General features: G+C 40.0%; 2 protein-coding genes across 2 annotated transcripts in view; both read left to right on the top strand.

The window, feature by feature from the left end:
• The window catches only part of podn (podocan), a 28,858-nt gene extending 18,469 nt beyond the window's left edge, over positions 1 to 10,389 (top strand). Inside the window, exons 11-12 of the mRNA XM_034700262.1 lie at positions 390 to 538; positions 8,860 to 10,389. Of these exons, the coding sequence (XP_034556153.1) occupies positions 390 to 538; positions 8,860 to 9,013 (303 nt within the window). The 3' untranslated portion in view covers positions 9,014 to 10,389. The remainder of the gene's footprint in view (positions 1 to 389; positions 539 to 8,859) is intronic.
• LOC117824687 lies at positions 994 to 3,775 on the top strand. The gene is made up of 2 exons (XM_034700251.1): positions 994 to 2,470; positions 2,757 to 3,775. Exons 1-2 carry the CDS (start codon positions 1,049 to 1,051, stop codon positions 3,186 to 3,188), a joined length of 1,854 nt encoding a protein of 617 aa, XP_034556142.1. The 5' UTR covers positions 994 to 1,048; the 3' UTR covers positions 3,189 to 3,775.
• Positions 10,390 to 14,630: the final 4,241 nt, after the last annotated feature.

Genomic DNA, 14,630 nt, shown 5'->3' with positions numbered 1-14,630 from the left:
TGGTCTAATATAAAAGCTGAGAAGGCTGGTGAATAAAAAAAAAAGACTGGACTCAGATTTCAAGGCTTTGGCTATTTTCTGTTAACAGTGTGTACCAGTACAGGCGCACTTATTCTTTGTGAAAGGAAAACATTTGTTCATTTGTTTTTTGCTGAATCGAGTCCCAAGAGCTCTCACTCTCTACCAGATGTAGAACAATGGAAAGGAAATCAGCGCCTTTAACAAAACTTTGATTTGTTCCTTGTTGAAGGTTCCTGCTTTGGAAAATGTTTGTCAAATTTAGTTATGCATATAGAGTAAATATCTGTTTGACCCACTCTAATTTGCATTGGATTATCACATATATCAGCAAAAATGTCTGTTTTTCATTCTTTATCTTGTTATTCCAGACGCTTGACCTGTCCGGAAACCAGCTGTCACACATCCCCTCGGACCTGCCGGAGTCTCTGGAGTACCTGTACCTGCAGAGTAACCGCATCTCCACTATTCCTGCTTCAGCATTCGAAGGCACTCCAAATATCAAACGCATTTACCTTAGGTGAGAAGCTCTATCCGTTTCTCATTAGCCAGGAGTACATGTGTTTATATGTTGGCATCAATTCAACTCTTAGTCCTTGATTTTCTTTAACAATGTGTCGTGCATCCTTCCTGATTGCTTTCTTTTACCTCCAAGTTAGTACAGAACAAATCCAGGAGATAAGAGTTAATAATACCTTCCTCAGGGCTTTTTGGAACCTGGTAGGTGGCCTCTTAATAATAATGATACATTTTATTTAAAAGCACCTTCCTCAGCAGCAGTATTGTAAGTAACGCGTTACTGTAATTCCGCTACTGTTTTCGGTAACTAGCTGCATAATTAATTACTTTTTAAACTTGATAATGCCGTTACCATTATATCAATTTTAGAGGACTCTTACCTGTTACTTTATGTCATATTTCTGACTGCTGCTGAAGACAAATTATCTCTGCGGGCGGGGTTGCGCTCACGTCAGCACAGTAGCATTGTGGGATTAAAAAAAAAGAGTGCGTCTAGTAGTAAACAAACACAATGGCTAATGATGAGCATTCAGGCGCAAGCTTTCAGACCTGGAAATACAAACATTATTTCTCCCTCCTCGAGACAAAGGAAAAGAATATCGTTGTGAGTTGCCGTCTATGTGCAGGAAAGAAAACGTTGTCCACCTCCAAGACGAGTAATTCGAACCTCACGAAGCACCTCATGAAACAACATCCCTCGACAAAGTCAGTTGCTGCCAGAGAGCCTGATGCTGAACACACAGTCGACCCAGGTGAAGCTACCGTTAGCTCGACAGAGCAGGAAGGACCCACTCCATCAAAACAGCCAAGGCTGGATTTCAAGTCACTGCCAGCATTCCAGTATTTGAGTCAGGAAAGACTACACAGACTTATTGCAAAGTATGCTGTTGAAGATACACTTTCTATCTCGACTGTTGAGTCTGCAGCTTTCCGTGAGTCAATAAGCAAGATACCTTGGAGACGAGCGGGACCACTACCGTGCAGAAATATATTTTCCAAGTACCTGGAGAACGAATATGCTAACATGGAAGTCAAGCTCAAAAGATCAGTCGAGGAGTTAGAATATGTCTCCACTACAGCAGACCTTTGGACTACACATAATAAAAGTTTCCTTGGGGTAACCGCACATTTGATAAATCCACACAATATGCAACGTGGGAAAGCAGCGCTGGCATGCAGGAGATTCAGGGGTCGGCATACGTATGACAGTATTGCAAGTGAGATCGATAACATTCATTCATCCCATGGACTATCACATAAAATCACAGCAACTGTCACAGATAATGGCTCTAATTTTGTGAAGGCCTTTCAAGTATACAAGCCACATGAAGACTGTGAGGATAACACGGATGAGGTGACTTTTACAAACATTACCGATGTGCTGCAGCGGAGTGGTGCTGATGATGAAGATGACATGATTTCTTTACCTCCACATAAGAGATGTGCATCACACACATTGAGTCTTATCTCATGCACTGATGTGGATAAGTGGCTGCTGTCGACACCTGAGACGAAAAACATCTACAGAAATGTTACCACAAAATGTGCAGGGTTGTGGAACAAGGAAAGTCGGTCTACTGTGGCCTCAGAGATTGTGGAGGATGCTATTGCAAAGAGGCTGCTTGTACCATGCACAACCAGGTGGAATTCATTTTATGATGCCCTGGCTTGGATTTCTGAGGTACCCATGGTGGAGTTGAACAGCATTTCCTCCAAACTGCAGTTGAAATGCATCAGTGAAAGGGAGCATCATTTTCTCAGAGAGTACTGTGCTGTCATGAAGCCACTTACTGTGGCTCTGGACATTCTTCAGGGAGAAGACAATTGTTATTATGGCACTATCATACCCACGCTCAAGGCATTGATGTGCAAGACTCTGGAAATGAAGAATGGACTGAAAATCCTTGTCCGCCTACCAGATGTAATTGTCCAGGTAAGAATTGTTATTTAATTTTGCATTTAATGTATTTATCACCAAATTGCTTTTTTTTTAATATCACATATGTGGTTGTAGACTGTAGTTTTATGTAGTATGTATGAATCACTTCTGCTTGTCAACCTGCTATGTTTCTTAGCTGTAAATAAATACAGTATATAGGTAAGGCAAATTCTTCCCATTGAGTCAGAATAGTTAATGAAATTATGTAATACATGGTGCAATATTTTTTTAACCAAACACTTGATGTATATTCTTTTGCATTCTTTATTTGTCATATCAGGCAATAAATTCAAGATTTGCACTTGTTCTGAAAAGTGAAGACACTACCCTGGCTGCTGTGACTCTACAAAGGTTCAGGCTACGTTGGTTGTGCGACCAGGAGAGGAAGGACAGGGTAAAGGCAAGTCTGATTGCAGAGTGCCGAAAACAAGTCCTGGAGCAGGAACAGCAACCAGGTAAAACCCCCCCAACACAGCGCCACAGCCCAGGTCCTACCAAAGAGGATAAGTTCTTCTCATTTGAAGAGGATGAGGACAATGTCACTGCTGAAGCTGAAGTAGCTGATTACCTCAAATCAGAAGCAACAGGAACTCTGAATCAATTTCCAATGATAAAGGAAATATTTCTGAAACACAATGCAGCCACTCCATCCAGTGCCCCAGTTGAAAGACTCTTCAGTCTGGGCAACCTGACTCTCAGATCAGAGGTTTGAGAAGCTTTTCCTCCTGAGGTACAATCATTAGTTTTAGGGAAAGTTTTTTTGAGATCCTGCTGCAACCCTTGAGAAAAAAGTCTTCTTTTTTGTTGTGAAAATAGTGACTTGTTAGATATTCTGAGAGTTTAAGTCTACAATATTACTTTCTACTGAATGAAGTTTGTTATAGAAACAATAGTTGTGTTGTGATGTGTGGGTCACTGGCCAGGGATAAGCTTGAGATGGAATATTTTGTTGGATTCATTTACACAGTCACACATTGCTGCTTCACCTTAATCCATCACAAGCTATCTGTATTTAATTTTACTTTTGAGGTTTGAAGCACTTCTTAAACGAGTTCTCCATTAAATGTATCCACATATATCTTATTTTTTCATCCAGCTAAATGGCCACATTTAAGGTTCATTAATTCTGTAAAATCAAAAGTTATTTGTTTCTCATAATGAGGATTAAACCACTTTTGTGTATGTTCAGTATTATTGGATGTTGGCTTTAGTTGATGACCCGTTTGTTTGATTCAAAACTTCTGTTACAAAGGAGAATATACAAAAGTATCTTTATTTCATTTTGCCCAGTTGTTATGAAATGAGTATGTAAGTTATAATAATAATGTTATTTAATTTTACACTACTAAAAGAATGTAGTAATGCTTGAATTTAAGGTCTGTTGAGGCTACAATAAATATTTCAGAAATATCAAAAGTTTCAAGCATTTCTTTTGTGTTTCATTGTTCCACTAAATACTTTTCATCATAGCTTGAATAGCTCATATGTCATGAAATCTGAAAGTTGTTTCGTTTCACACTGCCAATGCGACACTAAATATGTACACTAATGAGAGGAATCAAGCGAATTGAAGTAATGCTTAAGTTACTTTCTCAAGTAACTAATTACTTTTATAATGTAGTAACTCATTTAGTAATTCAGTTACTCTTTGAAAGTAGTAACTAGTAATTGTATCTAATTACTGTTTTTTAGTAACTTGCCCAACACTGCTCAGCACCCAAGGACACTTTACAGAGAGATGAAAAACACAATACATAAAATGACACAATAAAATAAATAAAAACAACAAACATAAGTAACACCAAGTTAAAATGAAGCAGTGAATTTATTCAGAGAATGCAGCTTGGAACAGATGGGTTTTGAGTCTAGATTTGAAGAGGGGTATAGAGTCAATGTTTCAGATGTCTGGTGGGAGTGAGTTCCAGAGTTGGGGAGCATGTGCTGAGAGGGGCAGAGGGCACAGAGAGATGAAGAGAGGAGGAAGACCTGAGGGGGTAAGAGGGGGTGACAATGTGAAGGAGGCCAGACAGATACAGGGGGGCAAGGTTGTGGATGGCCTTAAATGTATACAAGAGGATTTTGAAGGTGATTTACAGTCGTTACAGCAAGTTACAGTAATCAATGCGGGAGGTGACGAGGCTGTGGACAGGATAGCAGTGGTGTGAGGGGTGAGAGAGGGGCGGAGACGAATGATGTTGCGGAGGTGGAAATATGCAGACCGGGTTATGTTATTGATGTGAGAGTGGAAAGAAAGTGAGCCATTGAGGATGACACCCAGACTCTTTACCTTAGGGGAGGGGGACACTGTTGAGCTGTCTATGGTGAGGGAGAAACTGTTGGCTTTGGATAGGGTGGATTTAGTACCAATAAGGAGGAGTCCCATTTTATTGCTGTTAAGTTGAAGGAAGTTGGAGGTGAACCAGGACTTGATCTCAGAGAGGCAGAGGGTGATGGACGAGTGTGGGAGAGTGGACTCAGGCTTACTGGGCAGATGGAGCTGGGTGTCATCCACTAAGCAGTGAAAGTGTATACTAAATTTGTGGAAGATATTGCCAAGTGTGAGAAGGTAGATGATGAAGAGGAGGGGCCCCCGGACAGAGCCCTGGGGCACACCTGAAGTGACGGGGGAGGGTTGTGAAGTGAAGGATTTGAGTTGGATGAACTGAGTGCGGCCTGTGAGGTAGGAGTAAAACCAGTGCAGGGGGGTGTTAGTGATGCCTATGGAGGAGAGTCTATTGGGGAGGATGGGGTGAAAAATGTTGTCAAAGGCCGCACTCAGGTCAGGGAGGAAGAGGATGGAGGTTTAACTGGAGTCAGCTCCCATGAGGAGGTTGTTAGTGATCTTTATGAGGGCTGTTTCTGTGCTGTGGCGGGGACGGAAACCGGACTGGCATTGTTCGTAAAGGTTGCTACTGGTGAGATGGGAGTGGAGTTGGGAAGCAACATTTTTTCAAGAATTTTGGAAATGAACGGAAGGTGAGAATTTGGGGCAGAGGCTATTGATATCATTGGGGTCTGAACCATAGACTGTAAAACAAATGGACAGCGTTGCTCTGCCTTTTCCCGTTGTACGGTTTTGAAGCCAAGAAACCCAGTTCAAATGCGCAGCCATTTTGCAGCCAGTCTGTGCAGTAGAGAATTTCTGTGTCGCCACCATGGTAGCCATGGTAATGAGCTCCGCTCTACAGCGTACCGTCACAAATCCTATGGAGTTCTCTCCACAGCAGCTGTCAGTCAAAGTGAATCCAAAAGTAAAACCCTGTTTTTTAAACTCTAATAACTAAAGAAAAAGACATTTTTCAGAAAAAAGAGGCCTTGAACACAAAACAGTCAAATACTAACTACATATCACCACAGCATACGGATGTGAGAGACATTTGTATGACATGTTTTCATTTCTTAAAGTTTGACTGCAGCCCCATTCAAATGAATGGGGAAGACAGAGTTTTTGACCTATACTGCAGCCAGCCACCAGGGGGAGCAGTTTTTGTGGAAGCCTTACTTCGAGCCGAGCGATTGGACGTCAATTTTTTTACAGTCTATGGTCTGAACCAGGTTTTTTCAGGGTCGGACTAATAGCTGGGGATTTGAAAAGAGCGGGAACAATTCCAGTGGACAGTGAGGAGTGGATAATGGGTGATATGAGGGGGAGCGGAGGGGGAGGCAGGATTTGACCAGAACTGTTGGGAGGGGGATCTAGCTGACATGAAGAGGGCTTGGACTTACTGATAAGGTCAGAGATTACTGAGGGATGAGAGAGTTCGAAGGTGGAAAAAGGTTGACAAGGCGAGAGCAATTCAGAGCAGGTGAGGGGTGAGGTAGAGGAGGCCAGGTGCTGGTAGATTTTGTTAACCTTTTCATTGAAAAACAGGAGGAGAGAATTACAGGTGTCTGAGGAGTATAGGTGGAGGGGTAGGGAGTCAGGGGGTTGAATGATGCTGTTAAATACGTAAGAGAGAGTCTTGGTGTTGCCTGCATTAGAGCATAAGTTTCCTTGCCATTTGGTTTGATCTCCTCACAGGAAATGATTATCTAGCTTTCACCAGACAATGACTGTGAGGAAATTATGGTTTTGAGCTCACAGTGAGTCAGAGTTTAAGTTTGTCGCACTTTGTGTTTTTTTGAAAGCTCATAAAACTATCAAGAGTATATGTAATTATGGTCCATTTCTTCAAATTACATTTGGAAAGAAATGTCAAACAGTTAGACATTTTCCTGTTGAATGGATGTTGAAACAAAAGTTATTTCCACAGTTCGAAAGACGCTGAATACTGGTTCAGAAGGTTTCAAATACCTATTTGTAAGTTGATTAAACGTCTATACTTAAACCAAATTTCATCAGGAACTCTGCTTCTGTCGCAAGATTCCTCACACAATCACACATATGTTAACGCCTGCTGTCAAGTCACATCTTGCAGAATTCGCTGCTAAAATGAAAGTGTCTGAGTGCATCCCAGTGACTGATGAAAAAATTAAACAAGTGAGGTTGGAATCTCTCCACTGTCAGCCACACCAGGGATCAATGAACAGGGTCAGCTTCCAGGGGTCTTTTAGCCATGGTTGTCCAAGCTGCAGAGCCAAAGAGTTCCAGAGCAAGCACAGTTTTCTATTTCATGTTGAAAACCTGCCTTCAGTGCGACGTCTCTGAGCCACATTGTTTACACCAAACAGCCCATGATGCGCTACAATCTGCAGTGTATCAAATTTATAAAATGCAATTGTGTTTCCTGATACGTGTGTATGTTGCATGCTGTGGTGCCAGAATGAGTACTGAAATGGGGGGACATCCAGCTGGAAGTTGTAAAAGACTCCTTTATATTGCACTTCTGTGATCAGATTGCAAGCAGATAGCACTTGACCACATATAATAACACCTGGTATTAATATCCGTCTCCAGTGCACACATCAGGTCACACTGTTTCTCACTCACATCCTCCTCGTTTTCTTTTCCTACTTCTTCTTCTGTGCCTCCATGATGCTTATAATTAATAAATGTTGTCACAGACAGTGGGAGTGATTTACATTTATAAAACAGATTATTCATTCACAATAACCATGCAACAAATCAACAATGGAGGCACACAGAAACAGATTTTTACGGTTTGGGAGGACAAAAAGTCCAGGGCCCGTATGCACATCCAGCCATTACACAAACGAGACCATTAGTCTTAACATACTGTTATGGAACGGCCCATTTGCCATAGCGTGAGCCGCATGAACGACTGCAAATAATTGGTCAATTAACTAATTGCGCTAGAAAGCGAGGCTGGGGCAAAACGTCATATGTCCAGGGAACCTCCTGGAAAACCCTGATCCAACAAATTCAAATAACGCATGTCTACTACGCATAAACAACAATAAACATGGCGAGCGGTACCGGTGTGACTGAGAGAAGATCAAGAAAAAAATGTTTTTCAGCAGAAGAAGAATTGGACATTTTATCACAAGAATATTATTTAAACTTTCAAACCTGATTTTTAGAACTGAGGATTTATCTGTTCAGAATCTGCCTCATTTCACAGTGTTCTGCACTGTGTTGTTTCTATTCTTTTCATCTCCCCTGAGTTGTGTTTTTTCTGAAAAGCTCCCACTTTGTTGTATTCCACATTGTGCAGTTTTATACCCACAAACAGTGCAGCTCAAAGCAGCAGTCAGGCTGCAGAGCAAAGAGGTTTCAGAAAAGTTTTCAAAGCTTTATTTTTTTGTCTTTTATCATCTGACCTCAACCTAACTGCTCCGTGTCTTGTGCTGCTTTGTTGCCTCCACTCCTTCGAGGCTGTTGTGCTCTTCTTGTTGTTCACATAAATTTCACAGGTTCCCCCTGCCACACACACACACACACACACACACACACACACACACACACACACACACACACACACACACACACACACACACACACACACACACACAGGCACATACAGATGGTCTGAGCTAATTTGCAATGCTTTCATAAGTGGGGGAAGTTGAAAAAGCATTTTGGTGTGTACTCATTAGTAATCTGTAATGCATGTTTGGTTGTTGTTAAATGTGATTGTGAACACATGCGAGCACTTTTACTGCTAGATAAGAGTAGATTGCAGGTGTTCCAGAAGTGTTTGATGTACAGTGAGTCAAACACCTGTGGCTGTCCCTGATGTACTCAAACATTTGAGTGCAGAATATTTCACGTGCTACATAAACGCCTCACAGATCTTTGAAGAAGAGGAGCTGTAATGCCTGATGTCTGATCCTCCTGACAGATGTAATTTGTTAATGTTTATTAACTTTCTCCTTAACACATTCAGAGTTGTGCTTTAAATCCCTGAACACCCCATAATTACCAACAACTGTCACTTGAGGAAAAACAACTCACACTTTCCTCTCTTCACTCTTGTTTTAAGGTTTAACCGTCTGTCTGCGAAGGCCGTGGATGAGAGCTCTTTTGCACACCTGTCCAAATTACAAGTGCTGGACATCGGCACAGGAAACAGCAACACCCCCTTTAAGATGGACGAGATGGAGGATGACATGATGGAAGAGGAGCAGGACACATAAGCCGAGCTGAATTCAACTGACATTGGACTGCATTGTGTTGTGGACAGGAAGGGTTTTACGATGGGAGTGAGCCTGTGAATGTCATTTCCCAGGTGTATTAATGTATTGTACTGAGAGTTACATATTTCTGGTGCAGGATACCGGAGGAGAATTTTCCATGATGTGGGCTGGTTTGTGTTCTATATCTTTATATGCGAGCTAATAGATGACTGTTGTAAAACAACAGTTTTCACCCAGTTGTGCTTTTGTGTGGTGTTCAAAGCTATTGCAAAATTGAATGTGAATTTTTCTATATGAACATTTTGGAAGCAAAATCAACAAACTTATGCAGATTAAAAACTGAAAGATGTTGTTCATCCTGTGTTCATCCTTTGATGGCTGCCTTGTATCCTGTCCTTGAAAAAGAAAAAATGTTGAACAATTTGTACTTAAAACACAAAGGCTCCCAAAACAAGCATTCGGACCCGCACTGACGCTAACAAAGAAAAATCAAACAGTTGAATGAAACACTCAAGCAAGAAGGCCTGCTCTCACAAAAGGAGGCATTTCAGATCATATCCAATTTTCTTTGACTTATTTTTCTGCTATTACTTCTTTCAAATCTAGGAAAGCTGATCACCAAGTTGAAGGGATTTTCATCTTTTCTTTTGTTAAATAAGGGGAGTAAAACCTTTCTTGAGAAGCTCAAAAGTACCTCTGAAATCAAATGCATAAAGTTAGGTTATTTGTGTTACACATGTCTGTCACTCATCATCACATATTGTTGTTATGGTTCAAGGCATGAGCTGATGCGATCTGACTTGTGGTGGTGTGGGATTGGCATCGTACCCCATCGGCTCACCAAAACACACATTTAACTTAAAACAGCTGCTTTTGCTCAGGACGGAGCAGTCTGCAGCAGAACATATTTTTATCATGCTCATGGTTATGGAAAGTCCAGTGACTCTTGTTTGAGTGTTCATTATGTTTCTTTCCTCTTCTCCTCCTCTATGCTGCTAATTTGGTGAAGAATGCTGCAACAGCCTGCATTTGTCAACAGAGCTGTTGATCATGACATCACATCCTCTCTTTATTTTTAACATCAAATAACTGAATCAAAATAATCTTCTTAAAAATATGAACACTCGTACATAAATCGCCTGATAAGAACGTACTGCTGCTACAGAAAAGAGGAGAAAGAGAACATTTTTGTGATGTGTGTTTCATGTTGTGATCATGTCTTTTATACAGTCTATGATCTTGCCAAACGTAGAAAAACGTCCTTACACAGGTATTATTGGTGATATATTTTCAAGTGTTTACGTTTTTGGAAAACATTTAAACATGTAGGTGACTGTTCCTCCTCTGGTGAAATTAAATGCTTTCTTGAATTTCAATATCCATTTCCTAATTTTTACACGACCAGTAAAAATTAGAGTCATCATTATTGTGCAAGTGCTGTGAGCAGCTCTATGCCTATGTTGAGTCCTTTCCGAAACATCTGCATGCTAATTTGTACTCAAATATTGCTCTGCAAACAGTTTAATGGGGACGATAATTTGATTTATTTTAAAAGTGTCATTATGAAAGCATTAACCATTTTCTGTCTTCAGTCTTTTTTTTTTTCAGTGTATTAGCAGCTTCTATTTTTGCTGCTGGAGTTCAGTTTTCCCGGAAAAAAAAATTAGTTTCAACCAACAAGATGTTAATGACTCACAAAAACATCCTGGGTGTCCTTTATGTTTCAAAGACTGTGGATTTCAGCGAGGACTGAAAACTCAAGGAACAGTGTCGTAATCTGAATGATCTCAGATTCAATTTCCTGTGGAAGGACTTAAATGGATCTGTATCATCGAGGGTACAATTAGCTCCACACCAGGCAGTTGCAGACTCACAGCCTGTGAGGTACTGGACAATAGACTGTATAAAGAATGGACGTAGTATCCGTGACGTCATCCATCTTTTCCTGAGCGCTGTTTTGAAGCCAATCATCGGTGGGAGCCAAATTGGAAATGCTGATCTCAACCAAGCATAGAGTGACATAAAGAGGCAGGGTTCAGCCTCCTAGCCAACAGCTATATGTTACCGCCTGTCAGTCATGTCCTTATTTGGGCAAAAACTTGTAATCTTAATATCTTCTCAGTCGCATGAGAAGAAAATTCACCCCCCGTACAGTGTGTGCTGATAGAGAAATTAGCTATGTAAAGAAAAGCCGTTTTTTGAACAAACCAGGCTGTAAACTTCTGCTGTAAAGATCGTCTTCTTTGAATGGGTGTGTATGTGGTTTCCGATGTTTCTGCAGCCAGCCTCAAGCAGACGCTCCATGAATTGCAGTTTATAACACTTCAGCATGAGCTTCATATTTTGAGACCAGAGATTGCCGTTTGTACTGGACAGACAACAATAACGGCAACAACAACACACACGCACAGTGTACATGATTGTGAACATTATAATCATCTTTATATTTGTTTTTCGCCACATAATTATGACAAAATATTTCAAACCTACAAGCATTTCATCTTTTCAGAGGCTTCAATCTACTGCTGCTGCTGCTACTTCGGCTCATTCCTGTTTTTCTTAGATAGCAAATATATTTATGTGACATTGAACTCTTATTACAATCACAATACTGTTGTGAATACAGTGTCACTTCTAAATACAGCAGTATACCGTTTTCATATATACAGTCATTGAACAGCAACATATTTGAAAAGGCTGAAGAAGATTGTGCCTTTCCTAACATTCATAACAACAACTGTTCAGGATGCTGTCATTCCTCATTTCTTCTTTTTCTACAATATTCAGACACAGCTCTGATCATATTTCAATATCATAAGATAAGCCAGGTACTGCTAAATGCAACACATTTCAGATATGATATTATCTATGGTTTGCAGTCCATCACAACATAAACTGTATGTGTGAGAAGTGCTGCTAAAATACATGTGACCTTATATTTGACCAGATTGAATTGGAGCCTTCATCTGAAATGTTCATTATAAAAATTCAAATGGGGAATTTTGCAACTTCAGTTTTTCCAGTTCCACCTTTACACCATTAGAGCTCTGTATCAAGATGTCTGACATTCAATGCGTATCTCAAAACATATCATGATACAGGGGTTACAATTCAATAAATATGGGTTTTAAAAATCATAGATTATACAGTAATTACCACAAATCTTCACAAGTAAGCTATTCAATGAAAAGTTGATACAATATCACAAAATATTGCAACAATCAAATCTGTTTATATTTCTGTCACTGCTGAATACAATAATCATTATGCCACTGATATATTCCCTCTTTATACCAAATATAACGCAGCCTCTTGCAGACATAACCAAGCTGTCAAACAGTGCTCACGCTGAATAGTGCGGAACTTTGATTCACTATTCATTTCTCTCAAGCTTTGATAAGACTAGTGGATCATTTGCAGTTCGAGGTGACAGTCAGTCTACCAGTCAAATCTGCAGAAAAGTGTTGAACACTGCAATTTTGTTTTGATCTTTGAACACATCTCAAAACTTACAATTACATTTCCCAGTGTAAGATAGCGTCACATCCCTTATCTATCCAACTCTAGCTAAAGTTTAATTCTCTGCTTGCACATCACTGTTGTAGTTAACTATCAGTGAGAAATGACCTCAAATCAGTTTCATTGCTGCCTGAAGTAGTTCCCAGAGGCAGCTATGATCTATCTAGTGAAAGTCATTTTTATTCAAGGCTAAAAACTCATGGTGTATGGTGAGAGCATTACCTGTTATACTTGGAATGGATCTCATACATTAGGTAAAGCAACTCCAAAAGCATGTTTATATAATGTGGATTAATGAGACATTTCAGATCTTGTTTGAAACTAGTTGAATTAAATCAAGTGATCCTGTGTCTGTTTAAAATGCAAAAAATCACACAATCTCTGTCTGCAGTCGTCTTTCTGTCATCCCCGTCAGCCTAGCACCAGCAGCTTTGTTAAGGCAAAATTAAACATTAGGGCATTTCAATTTGCCTGCTGATCATGTAGCTTAAACCAGACAATTCCAGTCTTGTCTTGTCTTGTATAGGACCATTGACTGCATATAAAGATGGACGACACATATTCAACTCCTCACATGGACACTGACATCTGGTGTATTTGGAGGCTCAGTTTGCCCAATAGAGATTGGTTCAATGATCCACTGTGTTCAAACATAAATCAGACTGATGAGAAGTAGCACTGTCGCAACACAAGTATTGATGGTAACAGTCTTAAAATAAAATGGAGGTAATATTGATATTATTTTTAAATAAACATGGTAATACCATGTAATAATTGGTTCATAGTAGGGGGCAGTAGTGGTTCTTTATGCTGGTTGCGGAAAAGAAACAGCTGCAGCTGAAGAAGAAAACTCAGCAACCAGCTAGCTAGCCTTTACCACAGTGTGTAGCTTCTACTCCAGTTCAAATCAAGTCAGATGAAAGCGAGGTACACTTCCAGCACCCCAAAAATGTTTCCATACCAGTTTGGGAGTTTTGTGGGTTTTGTAAAAAAAAAAACACTGGGTGTTTGTGAATAGCCTTTAAAGCAGAATCACACAAAGAAGAAGACAATGAGTTCTATGGAGCTACTATTGTTGCAAAAGTATTTTTAAAAGTGTATTATGATCCACGAATGTGTACAAAGATCCACAAGTTCGAGGCATTAAAACTGCGCCTCAAACAAGTGTGTTTTTACGCATTTGTGGATCACACACTGCAGAAAAAATCCTGTGTAGACAGACAGCCAATGAGAGGAATGCCTCGTCATTGCTAAAAAAACACTTAGGCTGTTTCCGAAATGGCCTGCTACATACTACTTACTAATGTAGTAGGCAGTGGGTATTGCCTACGACATACTGCATTTGAATATGGTATGTAGTATGACTGTTCTGTCCGATCTGTCATGCAGCATGCTGAGCCAGACGTCGCTGGATTTCTGGTTTTGGAAAGTGGAAGTAAACAACGGCGAAGCCGATAAATAAAATGCTTCTTTAGCATCCATTTATGATTTAAAAAGTTAGGAAGTAGTTTATATGTAATTTGATAACTTTCACAGCACCCAAAATCGAATTTCCCCCCGTCAAAAAATAAGGAAAAAGAAAAAGCAGAACGAGCGCTGTGCATTATGGGAAACAGTACGTGAGGCAGACTGGTCCGATGCATGCTGAGATATTTTCCCGAATCAGTAGACATCCGGGGAGTCTTTGCTTACTGCAAATTTTGCTCTTGTTCACATACGACTTACTACATGCTGAATTTTGGACAAATCAGTACGTACTGCTAGTATAGTAGGCGATTTCGGAAACAGCCTTGGACCTTTAAGAGATTCATCTCTAGAATGCATTTGTAACTTATACATTTACAGATCTGTGTATAGGTTTCGGGATTCCTGTAAACATTTGTGAATATGTTTACATATTTGTAGATGTGTGTACGAAGTTGTGGATCTTTGTACGCATTTTTGGATCATAATACACATTTACAAATACTTTTGCAACAATAATAGCTCCATAGAGTTCTCTTTTAATTAAAAGTTTCTATCATGTGACTGCTGATGCTAATAAAGCATTACTTTGATCATTATTAGATATTGATGATGTCCTATAAGTGAGTCAGTT

Source organism: Notolabrus celidotus, chromosome 2, assembly GCF_009762535.1.
Source record: "Notolabrus celidotus isolate fNotCel1 chromosome 2, fNotCel1.pri, whole genome shotgun sequence".
NCBI classification, from domain to species: domain Eukaryota; kingdom Metazoa; phylum Chordata; class Actinopteri; order Labriformes; family Labridae; genus Notolabrus; species Notolabrus celidotus.
Note: the sequence above shows the minus strand (reverse complement) of the source record. Positions and strands in the feature narration are given on the sequence as shown.

What these genes read in the sequence shown, in the direction of transcription:
- LOC117824687 (XM_034700251.1), top strand. Translation starts at nt 1,049, where the DNA reads ATGGCTAATGATGAGCATTCAGGCGCAAGCTTTCAGACCTGGAAATAC. An exon ending in TACCAGATGTAATTGTCCAG is followed by an intron (nt 2,471 to 2,756) that starts GTAAGAATTGTT and finishes TTGTCATATCAG; the next exon opens with GCAATAAATTCAAGATTTGC.